The sequence below is a fragment of the Cupressus sempervirens genome, chromosome 4 (assembly GCF_028749045.1).
Source record: "Cupressus sempervirens isolate cs-2001-9-10 chromosome 4, ASM2874904v1, whole genome shotgun sequence".
In the NCBI taxonomy this organism is placed as follows: Eukaryota; Viridiplantae; Streptophyta; class Pinopsida; order Cupressales; family Cupressaceae; genus Cupressus; species Cupressus sempervirens.
This window is the reverse complement of record NC_143121.1, coordinates 528,424,106-528,447,389: the sequence shown is the minus strand read 5'-3', so window position 1 is coordinate 528,447,389 and position 23,284 is coordinate 528,424,106. Positions and strand designations below refer to the sequence as shown.

General features: G+C 34.2%; 1 protein-coding gene and 1 non-coding gene across 3 annotated transcripts in view; one reads left to right on the top strand and one right to left on the bottom strand.

Moving 5' to 3' along the window:
* LOC149562256 (uncharacterized) overlaps positions 1 to 13,760 on the top strand; it is a 158,700-nt gene extending 144,940 nt beyond the window's left edge. For both annotated transcript variants that reach the window (XM_089825790.1, XM_089825789.1), the window contains 3 exons: positions 12,624 to 12,710; positions 12,828 to 12,892; positions 12,983 to 13,760. In XM_089825790.1, coding sequence (XP_089681916.1) covers positions 12,624 to 12,710; positions 12,828 to 12,892; positions 12,983 to 13,238 — 408 coding nt within the window. In that variant the 3' untranslated portion in view covers positions 13,239 to 13,760. The remainder of the gene's footprint in view (positions 1 to 12,623; positions 12,711 to 12,827; positions 12,893 to 12,982) is intronic.
* On the bottom strand, positions 7,564 to 7,637 carry TRNAW-CCA (transfer RNA tryptophan (anticodon CCA)). The gene has a single exon. It is a non-coding gene; the product is annotated as a tRNA-Trp (tRNA).
* Positions 13,761 to 23,284: the final 9,524 nt, after the last annotated feature.

Genomic DNA, 23,284 nt, shown 5'->3' with positions numbered 1-23,284 from the left:
GGGTAAGGTCTAGAGCGACCAATGGTCACGAGTTGTCTTTCAATACCACTGGTTGTGGAATGTCGCTACCTGGTGAGCCCACTGTAGGGTCTTACAGAGTTGGTGTGACTGGGGACAAGAGTATCGAGTGGTCGCTTTATGCCCCTAGAAAGGACATGGACGAGAAAAAGTTGGTGATAATCTAATCCGAGGCCTTGCTCTAAGGAAAAAGAAACTACAAAGTAGGATCCCGAAGCTATATGGCCTCCTACAGATAGAGTTTCAGGCAACACCACTCAATGTATCTGAAAAAGGCTGATAAGGACCTACACTCTCTGAAAAGGCAGTGGAATGTCCCTTTGATCTCATAGTAGATGGACAACGAAAAAATGAAGTGGGTCTTTTTTTTGTCTTCGCTAAGGTACATAAGTGACAAAGTTGATCCTCTCTGTCAATGTGATAGTTAGTTTGAGACCTAAGCCAGTGGGAGCCAACTCTGAAGGAACCAAGATAAATACAAAGGGCATGGCACCAATGTCGGGCCAAGTAGATAGGGTGCACAATAATCCCATCATGGATATCCAAGACATTTTTAGCATAGAATGCCATCCGCAGACGCAACCCTTCTGGAGGGTTGCTCCAAGTTATGATATTGTACTGCCTGTAAATATCAAGTCTAACATTCCCGTTCAACTTCTACCAAGAGGGGAGGAGGTGAGTGGGAGCATCCAAAGAAAACTAATAGGGAGGGGGACGATCAATCTCAATCCTGATCGAGCGCAGTAAATTAGTAGCCTGAGTCTACCAACAACCCTTGGTGGCCAGAGCCGCGTTGGCGACAGTGATTGGGGAACAATTAGCCAGGTAGGAGTATTTGTGGCGGCCTTCAAAATCTGATTTGCTAAAGTCAAAATCCATATGGAGGTAGGGAATTTGATTTGGTTAAGGAGTAAACATGCACTTACAATTTTTATCAAGCCAAAATCCTAATCTAGATTGGAAATCTAACTTACAATTCAATTGTAAATGCCTTTGGAGGAAATTCGATTGCCATTGAGAAGAATTCAAAGTTCAAGCTAAGTTGGCCATGAAGAAAGGTAGGTGAATTGCAAATAGATCGAATTCATAGTCAATTGGGCCTCCCTAAATCACTCCAATAGATTCAATGCTTTATTCTAGCCATGTTTTAGTTAAAACCAAAAGCATATTCACCAAATAAGAGCAAAGAGGAAGAAGCAAAAATTAGGGAAGATGGAAATTAAGCATCTACTAGTATTCAAGGAAAATTAAGCTTGATGAAGGTATATCAATTAGGATTTGAAATCCAAGAAACTTTCCAAGTGCAAGACAAAGATTATAAATCACACCTTGTGATGATGACAACCCAAAATATTTCAAAATTTCAATTAGGACTGCATTTAAAAATGAATGTGCAATAGTGAAAGTCAATTAAATTAAGTGACTTGTTGAGCACGCTCAAGAGAGAAATTAGGTGTTTTATACTTAGGAAACCAACATGTGAGTTCAAGGTTTTAAAGGGTAAATTTGCAAATCAAGTGCAAGTCACAAGTTGGTGTTTATTTTCTTGCAATAACTTTACTTCTAATATGAGTCTTTCTTATGTTTTACAAGGATACATGGAGGGGGATATTCAAGTGAAAGGTGATTTCAAGATGGAGATAACAAGAAAGGATGGTACTCAAGGTCGAGTATTTCATTAGAAAGGTTGGTCGCAACGCCAAGATCAACATGGAAGCATTATCAAAGCAACTGCAAGTGAGTTATCAAGCAAGAAAAAGGGTGAGGATGGGAAACTAAAGATTAAAGTAAAAGGGTAAAGCCAACAATCCCAAGGCTTGAAGGAGAAATCATTGCAACATCAAGAGCAACATGAAGGATGAAGAATCAACAACTTCAATGATATAGTGGAAGGATTATGAGATGCCTTGCTCAATGTTGTACATTCAAATTTGTTGGAAACCTCAATCAAGGGTGATGAACAAATTGCAAATATACACATCTCATGGAATAAGGAAAATCGAGATGCAAATTATGTTCAAGGACAAAGATTGCACGGAAGATGATGGTGGATAGACAATTCAAGTGACAACATCATGATCAATCCCAAACAAGAGAAGGATTAAGGCCAAGATATCATGACAAGAAAAAATTCAAGAATATGTTGATAAATGTTTCCCAAATGAGGCAGATAGAGAAGTGGAGTTGAAACAAAGATTGCAAGATAGGCATGCTGAGGTGGCACCCACTCATCTTCAATCAATAAGGGGTCTCCAATGTAACACATCCAAGTTCAGCCAATCAAATTATTCCTAGTGAATGAGTGGAATCCTCTAATGTATTCCACTTATTGAATTTCTCATTTGTCCTTCCTCGAAAGGGATATGTATCCAAAACAATGAAATTTTTAATTGGTCAGCATTTAACAGTTGTTGAAATATTGCTCAAATCATTTGTACTTGAGGCCTCTTTATATGGCTTGCTCAAATGATTTGTATGGAAGATTTTGGGGAAATTGTTGTTGAAATATTGCTGAAATAATTGCAAATTCATTGTTGTTCCATGGTGAATTAATTGTGTTGTTTTGGATATCGCACGGTTTCCTACATCCTGCTTAGACAAAATTTGCTTATGTTGAGTAGAAGATGAATGATATTATTGTTGATTCATGGTAAAACTTATGTTTGTACCTTTAGTACTTGTTGATTGCAAGTAATAGGGGAAATGTTAGACTCAGCTCCATCAAAAAACTCTTAACAAATTGCTTTATGTTCATTGGTTTGCATGTTTTGTGTTTTAGATGTGCATAAGTAATTTGAAATCACCCATGCATCCTATAAGATAGCACCCTCCTTTGTCAACTTGTTTAAGTTGGCAAAGCAAGGACTGGTTTAGTTTCACCTCATCATCAATAGTCTCTTGCATTGGCAGAGCTAGACATAGAGCTAGCATAAATTCTTTAAACAATATTTCTTTTGCCTTTTTATTTCAAAATCCTCATTAAGAGTAGTTGAAGAGCTTGCATTGCCAAATCATATGCATTTGAGAAGTTTATAGATGTACATTGGGTTGAACAACATAAGTCCCTTTGTATACCTACAACAGATTTATTTTTATGAATCTACCTATTTCCTACATCGAACTCCATTTCGAATTGAAGGTTTTCGTCCCCGATCCCAAAACCTTTAGCATACTATCAATCCCTTGATGAAATCACTTTTATGAAAGAAAAGGGTTTTCGTTTGCTAGGAGACAATGGGGTTTTGTCCTTCTGGTAGAGTTTGATCTTGCTCTGAAATCTCAAAAACAAAATGTTAATCTTCAAAATGAATCCCTTATTCCTCTCTAGCCCCCCTTTATAACCTTGAGTGGAACTTTCCAAAGAATCACTTTTAAATAATAATTCTTTGTTCCATTGAAATAACTAATTTTAATTTACATTTTGACCTCCAGCTAGAGTCACTTTGTAAATACTTTATTGTAATCTTTATGAATATTTGAAATAGTTTTTGATTAGGAAAACATGTTTCGAAGGGGCCCTGAAACCCTTTACATTCAGATTTTAAACGGGATCTGTAACGCCACTTAGATGAAACTCTGCTAAAAAGATATTCAACAACATATCAGCAGTAAAAGGTCAGCCAAAAAATAATATAATATAATGAATATTTGAAATAGTTGTCTTTCAAAAAATATTATAATATAAACTTTGACGACTTAATTTTAAAAAGTTGGTTATTTTTAAAGGTAAGACTAAAAAGGGACATTACAATCTTAAGGAATTGTTTTCTTTGTATTGGTTTGTTTAGATCTCTCTCTTTTAAACAAAAATATCAACAATAATGATTGTTCACCATTGGAAGAAACCAACTCTTCGACATGTGTTTTCCTTGCAGCCCTTTTAGATCTTCTATCTTGTCCTTATGATTGAGTACATTCAAATACTTTGTCCCTCACTTGCACATTCAAAACCTATATTCCACGAGGATGCATCCCACACCCTCAAACAATTGGCTTCATTCTCAAAGGTGTTTTATATACAGCATGATGACAGTAGATGAACTCCTTGGCTGTCGTCAAAAAGTCTGCCAACATAGAAATGTTTTCAAAATGTGCTTAAATGTAGGAAATGCCTAGTGGAGGTTTGACCATCCCTGAGGTGTTGGGGATGTTTGAGACATTTCTCAATTGTCTTGGGGTTGTCCAAACATCCCCAACATGTGTTTTTTTAGAAATCAGTCATGACATTAAAAATTTTGTTTTTCAAAATGAAGGTGTCAGGTTCTCACAAATCCTTCCATGCACCTTATTCAACCCTAAATTGAAGAATGAGCTAACATAATTTATTTATTCTCATTAGTTTGTATTTGTTGTTTGATACTTATGTAAGCTTCAGAGAGTAACCAACACTACTAAATGACAATAGTATTAATGACAACATTATAAATTATAATAGTTCGATTTGGCTTCTTCAGTTATTAAGGCATTTGACTATCATTTTATGTGCATAGTTTGCTTATAAAGAAACAAGTGTATATATAAGTAAAATCTAATTCTCACTCAAAATTTTAAACTGTAATTCTACAATGTTACTGAGACATATTTGACATTGAGAATGGGCACTAGCAACAATGATGACAATTAGATGGGTAGTAAAGAAATAATTAGAAGGAAAGTTAATCTGCCGACTATATCTATTGCAATTTCACATACTTGGTATGATTGGGTGTAGGGGGGTCAAGTAGCCGATTTGAGCCTTGGGTAGGGAGCGTCGACGAGAAAAAGGCAGTGATAAGATGATCAAAAGGCTGACTTGAAGGCAAAAGGGCCTGTAAGGTGTGATCTTGAAGCTGCATGGCCTCCTAAAGGTAAAGAGCAAGGCATTGCTGGTCAATGTACTTGAAAGAGGGCGCGAGGGACCTGCACTCTTTGAACAGGCAATGAAACCTCCCTTTGCTCTGGTATTAGATGGGAAATTGGAAGATGGAGTGAAGCTTAGTCTCGTCCTCAACCAAGGTACAAAGGCAATAGTCCCAACTGATCCTGTCAATGGGTGGTTAGTTTGGATGTGGAGCTGGTGGGAATCAACATGGTAAGAACCCAAGGAGATCCAAAGGGCGTGGTTCTAGCACCGAGACATGTACTAGGGCCACACAATGACACCGTCCTGGATATCCAGAAAGTGCTCAGCATAGAAGGCCATCCTCGACCAAAGGCCACTAGTGGGTTGCACCAAGTCGTAATGATGTATTGTTTGTAGACATCGAGTTGAACATGGCCATTCAACTCTTGCTAAAAGGGAGTGAGGTGGGTGGGGGCATCCAAAGAGTACTGGAAGGGAGGGAGGCAATCAATTTTGATCCCAATCAAACCCAACAAGGCAGAAGCTTGTGCAAACCAACTATGGGCTCGGTCGCCTAGATTGGAGTTGTCAATGGAACAAATGAGCAATAGGCCAAGTAGGAATATTTGTGGTGCCTGCCAACAGAGTTTGTGAGTGCACAAGTAGTTTTAAGGTAATTGGAATTAAATAAATTTTGTCCTTGTTACGAGCATACCATTCATGGAGAAATAAAAAAATAGATTGAATCTAACATTTCTGCCCAGAAATAGAAATATATATTGAAGATATTTATTTCTTTATCTTTGTATATATATTAACAAGTCACTGTCAATATTTCTTTTCGAAATATTTTAAAACAAAATAAATAGTATTTGAAAGGTTCATAAAACAAACTATGAATAAAATGAAGCCATCTTTTCGGAATACATATAAACCATGTTTTCAAAATAGATCTAAGTCATCTTTTCGAAATGCATCTAAGCGATTTTCTCCAAATCAGCATTCTTTTCGAAGATGTTTATCGCCAATTCAGCGTGGAGAGCAAATGGATTATAAAAATATTAGCTTAATTAATCGATTTATTAGTGAGCAAGGAAAAATACTATCTCGTCGAAGGAATCGATTAACGTTGAAAAAACAACGCATAATAGCTAGAGCTATTAAACAAGCTCGTATTCTATCTTTGATACCCTTTCTTTCTTTCAATTCAAAAGTAATTAGAGCTTAAGACTCCATTTAATTCGAGCTGGGATATCTAACAAAGATAGAGCAGATTTTTTTTCTCTTTCTATAAATAAAATGAAAAGAATTTCATTATCCAAGTCATTCTGAATTCATTTTCGTACTGTCTTTAGTTTCCCGGAGAATTTCCCCGGGAGATTGGGTGTTACTATTTCATAATACAGGAATATTTTTGAGCATCATAGAGAAGCAATTATTATTTAATACAGCTATTTGTGCAAGTGTTCTACGATTTGTAAGCAACTGCCTTTTGTATAAAAATTGTATAAATTTATTATAGGAGAATCCATTAGCACGGGATGCTGCATTAATCCGAGTAATCCACAAACGACGAAAATCTCTCTTCCGCTTAATTCTATCTCGGTGAGCGGAAACTAAAGCTCTCATTTTCTGTTGGTTAGCAGTCCTAAAAAGTTTTGAATGGGCTCCTCAAGAGCCTGATACAAATGCAAGAATCTTTTTTCGACTTTTTTTGCGATATACCCACGTTTAACTCTGGTCATTGAAGTTGATTCTTCATAGATGACTAATCTCTTTTTTGATCAATCATTTAGTAATAATGTCAGCCAAAGCGCATTCTCCCGTATTCCCAAACATGCTAAGCTCCCTATATTATTCTAAAATCAAGGGTAAATTGATCCCATGAAAGAAAGAGATCAGGGAATGGAAAACTATTGATATTTTCTACAATCCTTGCTTGATTGTCAATATGATACCAAGGGTATATTTGAAGTATTATAGCTAGCCTGCTTCTAACATAGCAATATAATTTTACTTAATATAGAAAAGGAGTAGGATCATTAATTAAATTACTACACAATTGGTATTTATTTTATTTATAGGTGGGGATTTCATTTTTACTTTTTTTATAACAGAATATCTTTTTATTGTATATTCCTTCTATGTTTGTTGATAACATCATTATCAGATATTCAATACTAACTTTGTATCTATTTATTGAAACTATTTTTTCTATTCCTAAAGAATAAATTGAGGTAATTGCCTGACAAAAATACGTATCAATCATTGTTTTTTTTTATTGATTTCTTCCATGCTTACTATAATTAGTTATTTTGGTTTTTTATTAGTTTTGCTTATTTTCACCTTAGTCTTATTCATTGGGTTAAGTAGTATAGAACTTATTTGAAATAGAAAATAACCTCAATAGGAATTGAGATTCCAAGTCAATTTGAGGTACTATGTAGATTAGCTATTAACCCTTACCTATTCTTTTTCATAATAAAAAAAATATGATTGAAGTTTTGTTATCTGGAATTGTGTTAGGTCTAATTCCTATAACTTTGGCTGGATTATTTGTAACTGCATATTTACAGTACCGACACGGTGATAAATTGGATATTTGATTTAGAACCATATTATGAACGGGTCTCCTACTAATTTTGAGGGATCATATTCTATTAGCTTTTTCAGTCTAAGTGACAAGAAGATCGATCAGAAAAAAGAAAAAAAACACACACGATCACGCTCTGTAGGATTTGAACCTACGACATCAGATTTTGGAGACTTGCGTTCTACCAAACTGAACTAAGAGCGCTTTTTCTTATTTATTTATTTTTCTTGAAAGAAAAGATTATTTTGATGTTTCATTGAATTAAATAACTATCACTCGACTTTTTACTTTTTTTATGGAAGATTTAGGATTAAAAAAGGGTAGGGGTGACAGGATTTGAACATGCGACATTTTGTACCCAAAACAAACGCGCTACCAAGCTGCGCTACATCCGTTTTAATCGTGAGTATTTTTTATTCAATATTTTATATTAAAAATATTGAATTTTGTTTTCCACATTTATCTACCTTCGCATGTTAATAGACTATATATACGAAAGATATAATGTAGAAGATGTCTATTTATTGATAGTACTTGATTACTTACTATTACATAGTTATTACTATTATATCATATTGTAAAAAAAAAAAGAATTTGTGCCAAATACAAATATCTGTTTGCAGATAGTTGTAAACTACCGGTGTAGTTGACCATATGATATATCTATCATTCTTGAGAAGGAGAATTTACGAACAATGCAAGATATAAAAACATATCTTTCCACAGCGCTTGTGTTAGCTACTTTATGCTTGGTATTTTTATCCAGTTTATTAATTGAGATAAATTGTTTTTTCCCAGATGCTTTGACTTTTCCCTTTTTTTGACTTTAATTTTTTTTGCTTTCCTGCGAACCCAAAATAAAAAAATGATGTTAGATTCATTTCCTTTTCTTATTGGATAAATAAAATTTTAGAAGGTGAGGGTGAAGTTAGGATTAAGATAAAAGTAAAAATATAGATCCAAAAGTTCCTCAAATAGTAAACTACTTGAAAATCTTAATTAAAGATTTTATTACGAGAATGAATTAAGTAATAAAATCTTTAATCATTTTAAAGATAACTTCTATCCCTTTCTCTTTCTTCTCTTTTTTTTTCCAAATTGAAAAGAAGTAGATATAATACCAAAAGTAAGTTATATGGCCAAGGGTGGAAACATAAGAATAACGATTACTTTAGAATGTACTACTTGTACCCAAGACAGTGTTGAAAAAAAATCAACGGGTATTTCCAGATATACGACTCGAAAAAATTCTATGTAGATATAAAAGGACAATAATGCAAACATAGAAGAGAAGGGGCATGTATATGAAAAGTGTTTCAGATTCATATTGAAGAATATATGCAGCCAATGCATAAAGGTTACATGTAGATATATATGAGGAATATATGTGATGTGTCTGAGAAGATTTTGAAGGACAATAAGATATTAATGATCATCTTTTGAAAGAATGTTATAACTGTAATCAGATTGGCAAGAAGAGCTGACAAATGATTATATCCTATTGAAAGAGGTCTAAGACTTGTGGGAATCATTTACAGTTGCACCAAAAGCTCGAACTATTAGTGCCTGATACAAATGCTAAATTTAAACCTATCAATGACACGAATATCCAAGGAGGTGCTAACTACCAAGTCAACAGTCTCAACAATCTCCCCCTCAACACCTACTTATCCTTTAGCAACCACTGAAGGGATGCTCAAACCCATGACCCAAGGCTCGGATACCACTTGCTGGAATCATTTGTCATTGCACTAAAAGCTCGAACTATTAGTGCCTGATACAAATGCCAGATTTAACATGATCCATGACACAAATCTCCAAGGAGGTGTTGACCACCAAGTCAACAATCTCAACAAGACTATTCAACATCCATTGAAGAAGCAACATTGAAGGTGGAACATGAATTTTGAAGTTGGTTCTTCCTATAGGAGACATTGGCGTCTCTCACTAAGCTAGTGCTTATAAATTCAGAGTGGGAATTGGTGTTAATAGAGTTAAGTGTTGGTGCCTACAAAGTTATAAAAGAAGAATTATATAAAAGCATTGATTTGTCGTAGTTTTCTTCCATTATGTCTTCCATGTAAAACATTGTGTTATGGTGTTCCAATGTGCATGATTGTCGGAATTTAGTAAATAATACTATTATGATTAATTTGGTTAAATTTGTTGTTATATAGATTCACAATCACCCCATTCCCCAAAGTATAACGATTTTCTCTTTAGTAGTGTGTATGTTCATTGGAATGTTGTGAATTGCCATCCATGGTGCATCTTGAGCTAAGAGTTTCTAAATACAGTGTGATTCCATAGATGACTCTTATAGAACCCATAAATGGAAGTTTCAAAATCAGCCTATCATATATATATAATGTATTATCAATATTTAAAACAATTAAATAATAATAAAATTAGAATAAATGAATAAAATAAAATACAAGAGAGAATATTGTAGAAAGTATGTTACCTTTCTACATAAGATTTAATAATAAATGATAATAAACACAAATTAAATAAGTAAATAAATAATATAGCATAGAATAATATAAATTAACTAAATCTAATGAAAAGTGGAGGGACATGTAATAAATAGATGTGACTTCTTGAAATCAAGATATAAAAGGGAGGATAGTTCATTTTAAATAGGAAGGAGGAAAATGAGAAGATAGGAGTTAAAGAAAGATAAATGGAAGAGGAAAGGAATGAGAAGAAAGCAAGTAACTTTTTCAAATGGTTGCAATGATGAAAGGACACCTCTCTTCAAAAGGGTTGTGATTATGAATGGTTACGACTCCTTGAAAAGATTGTAATTATGAAGTGTTGTATTATTTTCAAATGGAATTTGATTTTTGAAGGGTTGTGATTTTTCAAAAAGGTTGTGATTATAAAAAGTTGTGACTTTTCAGAAGGACATAGATGACAAATAAAACAAGATTTATACACTAGTATTGAATAAGAAAAAATAAGAAGAATTGTATCAAAAGGAGAAAACAGAACAATTTAACAAAAGATATATAATCACATGCCCCTTAGCATATATTTAAAATGAGAAGCAACAAAACTCTAAAAGGTTGTAAAGGTATCAACTTTCCTAAGCTGACCCTAATAGTGGGGACATTCCAGTGGTATCAGAACATGATCCTGCCATCTTGTAGGGTAAAAGAGGATATAGGAAAATAATTCATGTGAAATACTAATGTGGAAAACCAATGGAGATTAGAAGAGATTCTATCATATCCATGACAAAAACTTAAGAATTTGGACTAAAAAATGTACATCTTTCAAATTAATGGAAGGAAGTATCTAACTGCTTGAGGAGAAGCAATTTGAGGAAGGGCTGACTGTCATGTCCCTATTTTAAGATAGAATTTAAATAACAATTAGATAATATAATATTATTAAATAAATAATGAAAATATAGTCATATGAAAATAAGGAATAATAATTAAATATATAATTTATTATCAACATTTAAAACAATTAAATAATAAACAATGAATAAATAAATAAAATAAAATACAAGAGAGAATATTGTATAGAGTATGTTACCTTTCTAAATAGGATTTAATAATAAATGATAATAAACACAAAATAAATAAGTAAATAAATAATATAGTATAAAATAATATAAATTAATTGAACCTAACAAAAAGTCAAGAAATATGTAATAAAGAGATGTAACTCCTTAAATAAAAGATATAAAAGGGAGGAGAGTTCATTTTAAAGAGGAAGGAGGAAGAGGAGAAGATTGGAGTTAAAGAAGGATAAATGGAAGAGGAAAGGAATGAAAAGAAAACAAGGAAGTGGCATTTTCAAATGCTTGCAATGATGAAAGGATGTGACAATAAAATACAAGAGAGAATATTGTAGAAAGTATGTTACCTTTCTAAATAGGATTTAATAATAAATGATGATAAACACAAATTAAATAAGTAAATAAATAATATAGTATAAAATAATATAAATTAACTAAATCTAATGAAAAGTCAAGAAATATGTAATAAAGAGATGCAGCTTCTTAAATAAAAGATATAAAAGGGAGGAGAATTCATTTTAAAGAGGAAGGAGGAAGAGGAGAAGATAGGAGTTAAAGAAGAATAAATGGAAGAGAAAAGGAATGAGAAGAAAAAGAGGAAGTGACGTTTTCAAATGGTTGCAATGATGAAAGGATGTGACTCTTTGAAAGGGTTGTAATAATGGATGGTTATGATTCTTTGTAAAGATGGTAATTATGAAGTATTGTGACTTTTTGCAAGGAATATAATTATGAAGGGTTGTGACTTTTCGAAAGGATTGTGATTATAAAGAGTGATGGCTTTTCAGAAGGACATAGATGACTAATAAGCAAGATTTATAAATTAGTATTGGATAAGAAAAAATAAGGGATTGTATCAAAAGGAGAAAATAAAACAAGGTGACAAAAGAGATATAATCACATACCTCTTGGCATATATTTAACGCAAGAAGCAAGGAAACTCTAAAAGGTTGTAAAGGCATCATAAAGGTATCACTTATCCCATCTAAGCCTACTAGTGAGGACATTCCATAGCCACTGCTTGACATGTTGAATGTTGGCCATGTTCATTGTTACAAATATTAAGCTTTGGACTGAATAACTAGAGTGCAGTATAATGTGGTGCCAAAAATTTGATGGACACCACTTAGAAAAGTAGCTATAACACCAACAAGTATGAAAAGAAAATATTTTGGTTGAAGATTGCTTTTTTACAACCTACATGCTCCTGCATTAGAAGTCCCGTGATGCAACCTATATTGATGATTTCTGAATAGGTTTCTTTGAATGGTACTTTAAAATGTAATCGGTTTTAAGCTAATGGAAAAGATGAGAAATCAGTAAAAGGCCTTAGCAAAAATGGCTGAAAGTAGTAACGAAGCAGAAGAAAAGCATGAAGGCCTTAGATAATTTGAAATGTCAGATAAACATATTCAAATGAAACGTTGAGATTTTTTTAAAAACTTGCTATCCTTAGAGAAAATCTACTAAAATCGTAGGTACACTTCAGTAGGACTTCAAGAGGTCTTTAAATCAGCTAGAAGTTATCTCATCGCATATCATACCTATTTGCTGCATCTCCACACAAATCACTTTCATCATATAATATTATTTTGGCATCTGGTATTTTGTATCAGTAACTGCTGTTTCTGAGTGTTCTTTTCATTTTGTGCTTACAGATAAGTGGAGCTGCCCTATTAAACCTCTCTCTGTTGACCTCAGATATGTGGGCAGTTTTAATCCGCATTTTCGCATATAATCAAAAGGTGGGATTGTTAGCCTCTAATGGCAGAACTTTAATGCACGAGATACATACTGTAGATGAGGATCTCATAATGTACTGCATGGAAGATATATTCATTTAAATGAGAATGTTTAAACAGGTTGACTGGATGTACTTTTTAGCGTTTGGAGTAGTTGCAGTTGGCCTCCTAATATACACTTCATGGTAATGTTTTTTCTGTTCCGATTCATTCAATTTCTATTGAACAATGTAGTTGTATTATTTTCTTAACTTGAAAGTGGTGGTGTATAGCAGTGGTGAAGAAGAAACTGTCCACGAGGAACCAAAAGAAGATTTAATCCAGGATAGTATTGGTTACAAGCCTGTAAACGGGGATCCCAATTCAGGAGACAAGGCAGAAGAAGAGCTCTTAGTACATGGGGCACCAAAAGAAAGAAATGGCAGTGACCATTTAGTTACTATTAATAATTCTCAACATGAGGCTGCTTCAACTGCAAAAATGACACAGTTCATAGAATTGAGGCCTGAAGAAGGCAACCGATTGAAGTAAACTGCATGGTTGCATCTGTAGCGCTTCACAGGAATTGGTGTTATACAAAGATCTATTCATGCTGATGAGCTGCTGTGAACTTAATTCATTTATAAATCCAGAGGCTACTATTGCCTTGAAGATAATCTCTAGCAAAGGAAAAAATCAGTTGCAAAGGGATAAGAGAACTCTGAATACCGCTACTGCACAAGAAGCGAGACTTAAATGTATGTCTATAATTCATAGACTGCATGATATCACTGATCGGCCATTTAATAGGATTAGTTGTTCATGAAAGTATTATTAATTTATTATCGAGTCAGCCATTTTATAGGATTAGTTCTTGGAAAGCAGCATGTTGCAGTTAGAGTTGCCTTTTCCTTGAGAGCGATAAAGTATTTTCCCTCAGTTCATAGTGGTTGAGAGTTATCGTGATGATTTCAGACGAGCCATCTTTTGTTCACAACTATATATACACACGATTTATAAGTTTCTATATGTAATCATTTTTGTTGATATACAACCAGGGAATTTCCAATGGTATAGAGATGTTCCAGTGATAGTAGGTATGAGGCTGAGCATTATTTACCTTATCATATGTTTCAATTTTGTTAAATTTAACTTCAGTGACAGGGTCCTTAATCTGGGTTTGTTAGGAACATAGTAATACTTTGATTATGCAGGAAAGCCTTTCGATGGAAGATGATTTTACCTTGGAATTGAGATTCAAACTTGAATTTCATTTTAAATTTCAACTGACAAAGAAATTGTCTCGCTTGCAGAAGGTTTTTAGCGTTTTAGTGTTCAAATGTCATTTTTCAGTTTCTATCCTTTGTCGTCTGTGTATAAGTTTCTAACCTAGCAAAACTGGATGAATGGCATGGCACCTTTTTCTGCACGCCAGAACTACAATTCCGTAAACTCTAGTCAACGGGCAGTCTAGCGTGTACATGTCACACCAATTCCCTTATAGGTTGTTGACTCAAATATGATCCATGGAAAGAGTAGAGTACAAAATATCAAAGAATTGGCATCATAAATCATCAAACTGTACTTGTATGCAACTGTATTTGTTGCTGGTTTGGATCTTTTCAAATATGATGACTGCAGAAAGGCGTGGGCTTGTTGACCAGAGGGTAAAAAAAAACAAGTAAAAAGAACAGATACATACTGATAGGTACAATAAAATATTGTTAGGCATTTCCAGTTTTGAGCTTATTAAACTTCTAACGTATCCAGAATTTGGCTGCCAATTTTCACTTTTCGATTTGTTTATATTATGACTGATAATTACTACGTGGCATTGTTTACATAATTTTTTTGTTCCTGATATTATTCAAGAAATTTAAAATAAGGAATCTGGGGCCATCCAGCTTAGTTGGACAAGCTGGGAGAACAAAATCATCATTTAAACGATAATTCAATATGATTTTCCAGTAAGAAATCTGAAGCCAGGAAAGGAAACTTTCATTCCAAATATTAAATTCAAGAAAGATTTGTGAAGCCATCATGTTTAGATGAACTTGGGACGGAAGACTCGTCTCAAATATGAATTCGAAGAAAGAAATGGCAAGCCATCATGTCTATATGAATTTGGAAAGGAAAGTTCTCGTGTTAAATATAAACTTGAAGAAAGACATGTGAAGCCGTCATATTTAGATGAACATGGGAAGGAAAACCATCTCTCGAAGCTTCTACTCATGAGATTGGATGATGTATTTGAACCAAAAATAAAATAAAATAATAATGTTTTTATCAAGCACTAGAAAGTATTGCCATTTTTGAGCCTTGCAAACATAATTATCTTAATGAAGTGCGCGGTGATTTGTCCGTGGACAAGTCACGAAGTCATTGAATGCTTCGACATTAATATTCTCCTAAAGAACCTTTGGATGGAGATTATCATTTTACCAAGCCTACATGGTAAAAATAGAAACTAAACACTTCATTAAAGTGGCGTCATCTCGATAGATCCATAAAAATGGCTCATAAAATTTAGGTTTTCAATAATCAACAAAATTGTTTATCGACAAACACACATTAATTGCTTCACCTGAACTATTCAATAACACACACTTCATTAAATGGAATTATCTGCTCCATACAAACAGTTCAAAATGATCAGTTTTTTTTTTTATGATCGAACAAATTAGTATTAAATTTTATATTCAAATGTATGGAGATAAAATATAAACAAGTAAATATGCATATAAATTTACATTTGTTACTTAATGTGTGTATATATGTTTCTATACATATTTTGTCTATTGTGCATACACAAACATGTACAATGAAATCATCTAGATTGAGTCTATACAAATAGTGTAAAATTAATCTTGAGCATATGATTTTTGAATTAACTCTAATAAATGTTCACAATATACATGAATACAAATTGATGTTAATTAGTTTGAATCAATTTATAAGATATATATAGAGAGAAAGAGAGGTGACAATCAACCTTTCTATATCTCTCCATTTTGAATAAATTTCACAATAATACACAAGAACACACATTGATTACAAGATAACAAGATGAGATTAGATGGTGGACAAATTGAAGGGACATTTCGGTCCTATTGATTATGAGCTTGATTCACTCAAGAAAATGCATGGGTTGAATCAAGCGCAAAATCTATCTGATAATATACAAAAGAGTTCATCGAGTCTTTATTTGAATGGGTCATTCTAAAGCCATTAAGGATAATTTTGGGCATTACATAAATGGGTTGTGGTTGAGTATTCAAGAAGAGTTGATAATGGTAAGATTGTCTACCATTGAAGATTCATATAAATTTGCATTGAAGGTAGATAATAAACAAGAAATTTGAGGAGATTTTTTCCACAAGTCAAATTGTGATATTCCTATCAGGATTCAACTATGTAGTTTTTTGAGTCGAACTCATTTACTCATCATGAGTAGTGGTTCACATGACCTCATCTCTCATGAGAATGAATGGAACACTTAGCACTCATTTCATCGAAGTGATGCTCATAGAGGAAGCATTGACACTTCCTAGGCAAACACCCATCCCAATACTACTCTAGCTCGAGGAGCTCCAAGTTGGAATTAGAGAATATGAGATATCCTATCTAGAATTAGGGAGTGGTGAAGATACATGTGGTGGAATTTACCTAATTAATATGTCACAATGAGGAGAAAATATAAATACCAAAATCTTCAATTGAGATATATATATCTATCTACTTTACTTAGACCACTTGAAGAAGAGTGTTGTCATCCAAAATCAATAAGTGGGACTTATAGGGGTTGATACCACCTGAAATCCATCTAGAAATCAATAGATGCCACAAATGATATTTTAAAAGATCAATCTTTCTACTTGTAAGTTGAAAAATAAGGGGAACTTGACAATTGCCTATTGAAGTCCTCTTGAAGAGTTAAAAAAAGGTGCAAGAACATTGTTAATTAGAAGTAAATAAAAAGTAGAGGTAATGGAACTCATAACCCATCTAATCAAATCATTACCTATGAAAAAGGCAAGATCACTTTTTGAAATAAAAGAACACTTGACCTAATCATAAGTGTATGACCTTCACATAAATGAGTGGTCCACCTTAGAAATAGCAACTACACCATCCAAAACTTGCTCACATTACACAAAGCCACAATGTTCCTCCAAGATAAGCCAACCAAATTCTACCTTATGCATCCTAGTAATCAAATTGGAGATGATTCTAAAGATGACATTGTGAAGGGTGAATGGTTTAGAAAATTTAAACGGATTTGTAGTTATTTCACTTCTATAATCATTGTGTCATCTTTAATAAAAATTCCCAAAACGTATTCATGATCATATGGAAATTTCTAGGAGACATACACTAGTCATATCATCATGAATTAAAAACATTAAATAGGACATCATGAATTAATTATGCAATGACATAAAAAATAAATGAAATCATGAATTAAGTATGTAACCATATAAGTAAAATATAATTCTATCAAGAAATCAATATTAAGTAAATAATATCATTGCATAATTCATAAATTTCAATGTCATTGATAACTTATTTATCTAACTCTTTGTCTATATTATCTAATCCAGACTTGACATTGTAAGGATTGGTCGTATCACCATTGTTGTCATTGATATCAATTTCGATTATGTTATCATCCGCATGAATATCATCTTCATGAACATTAACTCCTACACCATGATCTAGTTCCTATTCTTTGACATCTTTGTTAGGCACACCATCAAATAACTATTGATTTTGATCATCTTCTAGTTCTTTGGTATCTTCTTCTTCCACCATATTATACTTTACTAACCTTCCTCTTGGATCATATCAAGCAATAAATGACCAACCCGGATTACTTGGAACCTCTAAGTAAAATAATTGCTCATATTGGCTTTGGAAGAACATAGGGCTCATTTCCATCTCGCTCGACTAACCTTGTATTAACCATGATAAATTCATTATCATGTTCAATAATAGTTATCTTGGGATCATTTTCATTCAATTGTAGCTTGTGTCTTTTGAAAATGGACATAACTAATTTGAAGGACTTCAAGTCACTGATGTAGAGGGCACTGCAAAAATATTGGTTAGGGCCTCTACCCGAATTGCTCTAAAAAACAATCACCTCCAATCCTAAAACCTTATTCATTCACTACTTTGGGCCATTAATTAAGCATCCAAGTGCCCAAGATACTCCTCACAACATTCTTGACTCTTCTAGACATAGACCAATTTGGATCAAATTCATGCTTTACGGAAAGGTTCCCTAAACTAGGCCAAATGATGAAAATCCACTCAATACTCACCAACCCTTAAACATTATGATTTGGATCTTCTATTTTGACTCAAAGAACAAGGATTTATACCTTAGTTGGGTCCCTAGATACCCACAAAATGTTTACCTCAATTTAAGCTAGTAGATAAACCTAAAGCAATTAGGTCGACCTAATAGACCTTTGGAAAATAACTTTGATATTCTCCAAACAACCTAGGGAACTAAGCAGCTTTCTAGAATACCTTTTTGGGAAAACTAAGAGATGACAAAATATTAGGTTCCAAAACATTCAATAGACTACCAAACCCTTATTGATCGACTAGGCCTAATAGGGCTAATTAGGTCACATTTGTAAAGAAACTACTTTGTGCAGAGATTACCAGATCAAGCCAACACTTCAAGAAACCTCTAACACATGCATAGACTCTATTTCCATTATTAGATTGGATCCCCACAATTGTCTTCTATCATAGTTCCACCCTTTCTCTTAGTTTATACCCAAGTACATTGGGATGTTGGGCCTAGGACTAAGCATTAAAAAAAGTAAACTCAATCAAACAACACGAGTCTTTGGAATATAAAAGGACCATGAGCCTACTTTCCTTTTGCCAATGGTCCTTGTAATCCATCTGTGGAAAGTCAAGATAGGATCATTTTTGTTTGAAACCTTTATGTTTAGGAGGGTTTTAGACCACTTGGAACAAAATGTACAATATCTCCCTTATTATGCCACTTCAAGATATGAGATCAAGTATACTAGAAAGATAAGACAAAATACTAAACATACATGCACTTTGATACGATGACCCAATCCGTAGAAGTTCATACTAACCACAAAAATAGATAAATTGCACAAAAAATCAATGCTTTATTGCTTTCAAATGCTCCAAACTTCATATCTCCTTCTCTTAACCTTCAAAGGGTGAAATAACCCTCACCTGGCTATAACTTGAGCAATTCCAATTTTCATTAAAATTTCACCAATTCTTCCCTACAAATTAGATGTTTGGCATTTTGTCAAACATTTGGCACATAATTGGTCAATGCTGTATTTATGGTATTTGGAATGTACTTCTTTTTTGAGTTTTCCATATGTGATTTTTTAAAAATAACAACAAAAAGAATTAAATAAAAGGAAAGCACGATTCAGGAAATTTATTTGCCTATTTGTTATAACATAGTTTGTTGATGTTTGCAAATGAATTTCAAATAATTCACAAATAACAAGGAACCTCAATTATATTGTGTGAATCCTTGCCTCATAGTTGACACGTCCAAATGCAATGCCAATTAACAAAATGAATTTCTAGAGATCAAAGTAAATCACAACACCTACAATATGTTTCACCATGTTTAAACTCCAATCATGAGCTTAGAGAATTTAAAGTCCAGGTCTACAACTGTGTACCATCCCTCAATGCCCAGATTTGTAGGTAACAAATTGAACCGCAGACTCTAAAATGAAAATCACAGGCCAAAGTAAATGTTGCAGATGTAAATTGCATCAAACACAACCCACTTGTATACTCACATAGCTCGTAACTTGATCTCCAATACTTTGAAATATAAATCGCAACTACAAATAAATGTCACCCAACCTCCAATTGAAATTTGGCTTAGAGACTCGCCTAAGAACATGAAACACTGCCTCTGGGTGTAAATCGAGAAACTTCCAATGCCACAATTTGAAGTCACAATCCACAATCTCACCAATGCTAGATGATAATTTGATCCTCTTCACTAATTAGTCAATATTTTAGCCAACCTCCAAGACACATTATGAACAATAGGAGGAAAATAGACAAATTGTTGATCAACACAATTTGCCATAGAAATTATCAGGAAAAACCCTTATACTTCAACAAGGGCACCCAATTTAGAAAACTCAGAAAAGCCATAAAGGTATTAGAAGCTAATAAAATATCCAAGCATGCTTTTCCCAATGAAATGAGCTTCATATTTATAATGCCTTTGTTGAAAAAAGTTTCCAAAAGAACTCAACTTTTGAAATTGTGAAAGTTTCCCAAAAGAACTCAACTCTTGAAACTTTTCAACTTAACTCTTTTGGCAACATTTAATGCTTGGCTTGGCATAATATTAATAAAAGAAACGACCCCTTCTAATGATTACTAAACCCTCAACTTAAGTGATATTATAAAGTTATTTAATGATTTAATAATAATCTGCCACTAAATATATTATAACTCCCATAATACTCATCATCTAAATATGTCGTCTAAAATAGGAGTCACACCTATTATTTCTACATGTGACCAAATGCACTTTCCAAAAGTAGAAAGGGTCCACCTCAATAAACACCCAACTTACCACAAAATTTTAAGTACACAAAACTAAGCCCAAATGAAGTTTGATCTTAGCCAAATGAAGACCAACCTATAACTTACTAAATTGTGGAGAAGATAAGACCTTTCCAAGCCAAGCCACTACCTCAAAAGACCCTCTATCCACAATGATTAGCCTATAATGATCACAATAATAGGCTAATCTCTCAAACTCTGATACTAGCAAAAATTGGGAAATTATAGTCCTTCCCTAAGATTGCTTGTCCCCAAGCAATCATGTAGCAAAATGAAGATCACAAACCACCTGGATCCTAAGGGTAGACTTGCGTACTATCCATGTTGTGTATAAGAAACTCCTATTGCACCAATACCCAAATAAATGACATCAACATCAAAATCATCTACAAATTGACTCTAAGCGCTGAGGAAGGTAACAACACATCAGAACTCAACCCAAGTAAAATACCAACTCTATCCACACCTGAGTCCCCATCAAATTGACAGTCATATCCAACTGCATTGTGGAGATGGTAACAACCATAGATACTTGAAACATTGATATCAATTCTAACCTCTACTAAACTATCTAGGGTATGTAGATACTGCAAGCAGTTTAACTTGTAGTTGTCAATCCCATCTGCAAAAGATGGTGCTAACCCATCCCATAATGGATGGTATGAAACTGGAGCCAACCCACACCAATGTGAAACCAAATCCTCTACCTCTAAGTCACAAGAAAAATGATGAGCACACCCTAGCGTATAATGTCAGTAGAAAGCTCCAATCTCTCTTAGCTGCTCATCAATACCAAACCAGGAATTAGGAGATGACTCCAATCTTTGACTTTGAACTACAGGTTAGGCAAGATCTTGGGTGACCCTCTTAGCAAACCCAACCTTAAAATCCCTATGGGGAAGCATAGTAGATAGAGTCTCTACAATCTTTTCCACCAACCTTTGAATGGCATGAGAGCCTCGAATGAGAGTACCCTCAGACACTTTGTACAAATCCTCCGGCACATTTGAACTCTCCAAAAGATACTCCATGAAATACTTTGTGCAATAGAAATTATATGTGGAAGCATCAACCTACTCCCCTATGACCCACAATTGATCCTTCTAAAAATGTGGCACTCCTATCTATCCAATGGTACCAACTGTATGAAATGAAAAAATAGATTCGCTTCCCATAGAAGGAAGGAAATCACCATGAGATCTTATCTCCCTTGATGCTCTCACCTCCTCTATACTTATTGCACCCATATGATGAATGGATGTGTCAACCACATCATCACATCCCTCATCCCCAACTATGGAAGCAAACTCACCACCAACTACCATATGTAATTGAACAAGGTCTAGGGCTGGTGTCAACTGTACCCACTCTAACTCCATGGTAGCCTCATCCAACTATGACTGTGACTCTTGAAGAGCCAACTAATTATATTGAAGAGAGTCCATAGTCACCTCAAGCTCTTGGGTGAACTTAGTTGCCTCCTCCTCTTTCCCTAACAATGTCTCATAACAGGTGCTACCCCACTCTAGAAGGTAATCCTTGTTAGAAACTAACTAAGAGTAAGTATACTTCAAGATCTTGATAGCCTCTCAAAGCACATGAATCTCTACTAGAGAAAGAGTACTATCACTATGTTCATCAAACATAGGAGCACCCCAACCAGATGTAGCTAGCATCTAATAGATAACATCATAATGCTCAAGAGCTAAAGAAATGTCATTATCACTCACCTTTAGTTGATTGGTCACATGATGCCTCTATAACCCTTGACCCCTATGCAAGCTCTTTGTCTCACTAACTGCACTATGATAGGAAACTAAATCAGAAATACCCACTACAAGATTGCTCATACATGTGCTTTAATCCTTGACAACTCCACATCCAAGATACAACTACTATGTACTTTAATCAACTGCTCATAGAAAGAGATGGAAGCCCTCACAATATTAATCTCCTTGCATGTCTCAGCTTCCACCTTAATAGTAAGATCATGTAATCATCAATCCTAGGACTCGCCCAAAATGTCCTTGGAGTCATCACCCAATATCTGACAAGGGGTATCATACCTAGTGCAACTCATAGCATCATCCAAAAAATCATCAAAGGTGTCCATAGTATTTACATCCCCATCACCTAATAGAGCCTCAACCACCGTCATCAAACTCTACACACATGACTCCATGCCAGATTGTGAATCAAAAATGCTAGAGCATGAACCCACATCTAATAACTCTGCTATAACACCCAAATCACCAACATCATAGCTAGGTGACTCCATGCATGCCTCAGTCCCACCTAAGGAAGCAACTACTTCATGTATTGGAGCAATACTATGATAATTGACATCTAAGTCTCCAATAACAACTCCCTCCTTGGGAGAGTTTGGACAATCAATGACAACTACAACATTAGTTGCCTCTGAACTAACAATATAAACTACTTTGGGAAGTTCAACTTGTGAAACCTTAATGTTGTTGTCCACCAAGGGAACCAACACATCCACATGTCCTTGTGAGATAAGTTCATCATCAACACTATGGATAGGACTAGTAGGTGTCGTACTAAATATAGGTACATCTGCATTATGGACACCTATTGGGGAAAACTCGAGCTTCCTTCCCTGCAACCTCGATGCCGGCCTTCTAAAGGTGGAAACCATATACCTTTCTGCCCTCTCAACTATCTCTAGATCCGTCAAGCTCTCTGCCAACCTCTGTTTATGAAGACTAAGTTTCCCTATACTCTCTTGCAAAGCATTCATTTTCACACTAACCTCCTCATTACTCCATTGACTTCTAGAACTACCAATCCTCCTATGTTTGTCCATGGCTAGAAAAAGCTAGAGTGTTGGTCACTCCAAATGCAACAGTAAATCTGAAAATAAAATAGCTTTCCTACCCCATGGGATGGAAAGAAACTACTCTAATACCACTCGAATAACCCTCACTTGGCTATAACTTGAGAAATTCCAATTTTCATTAATTTTT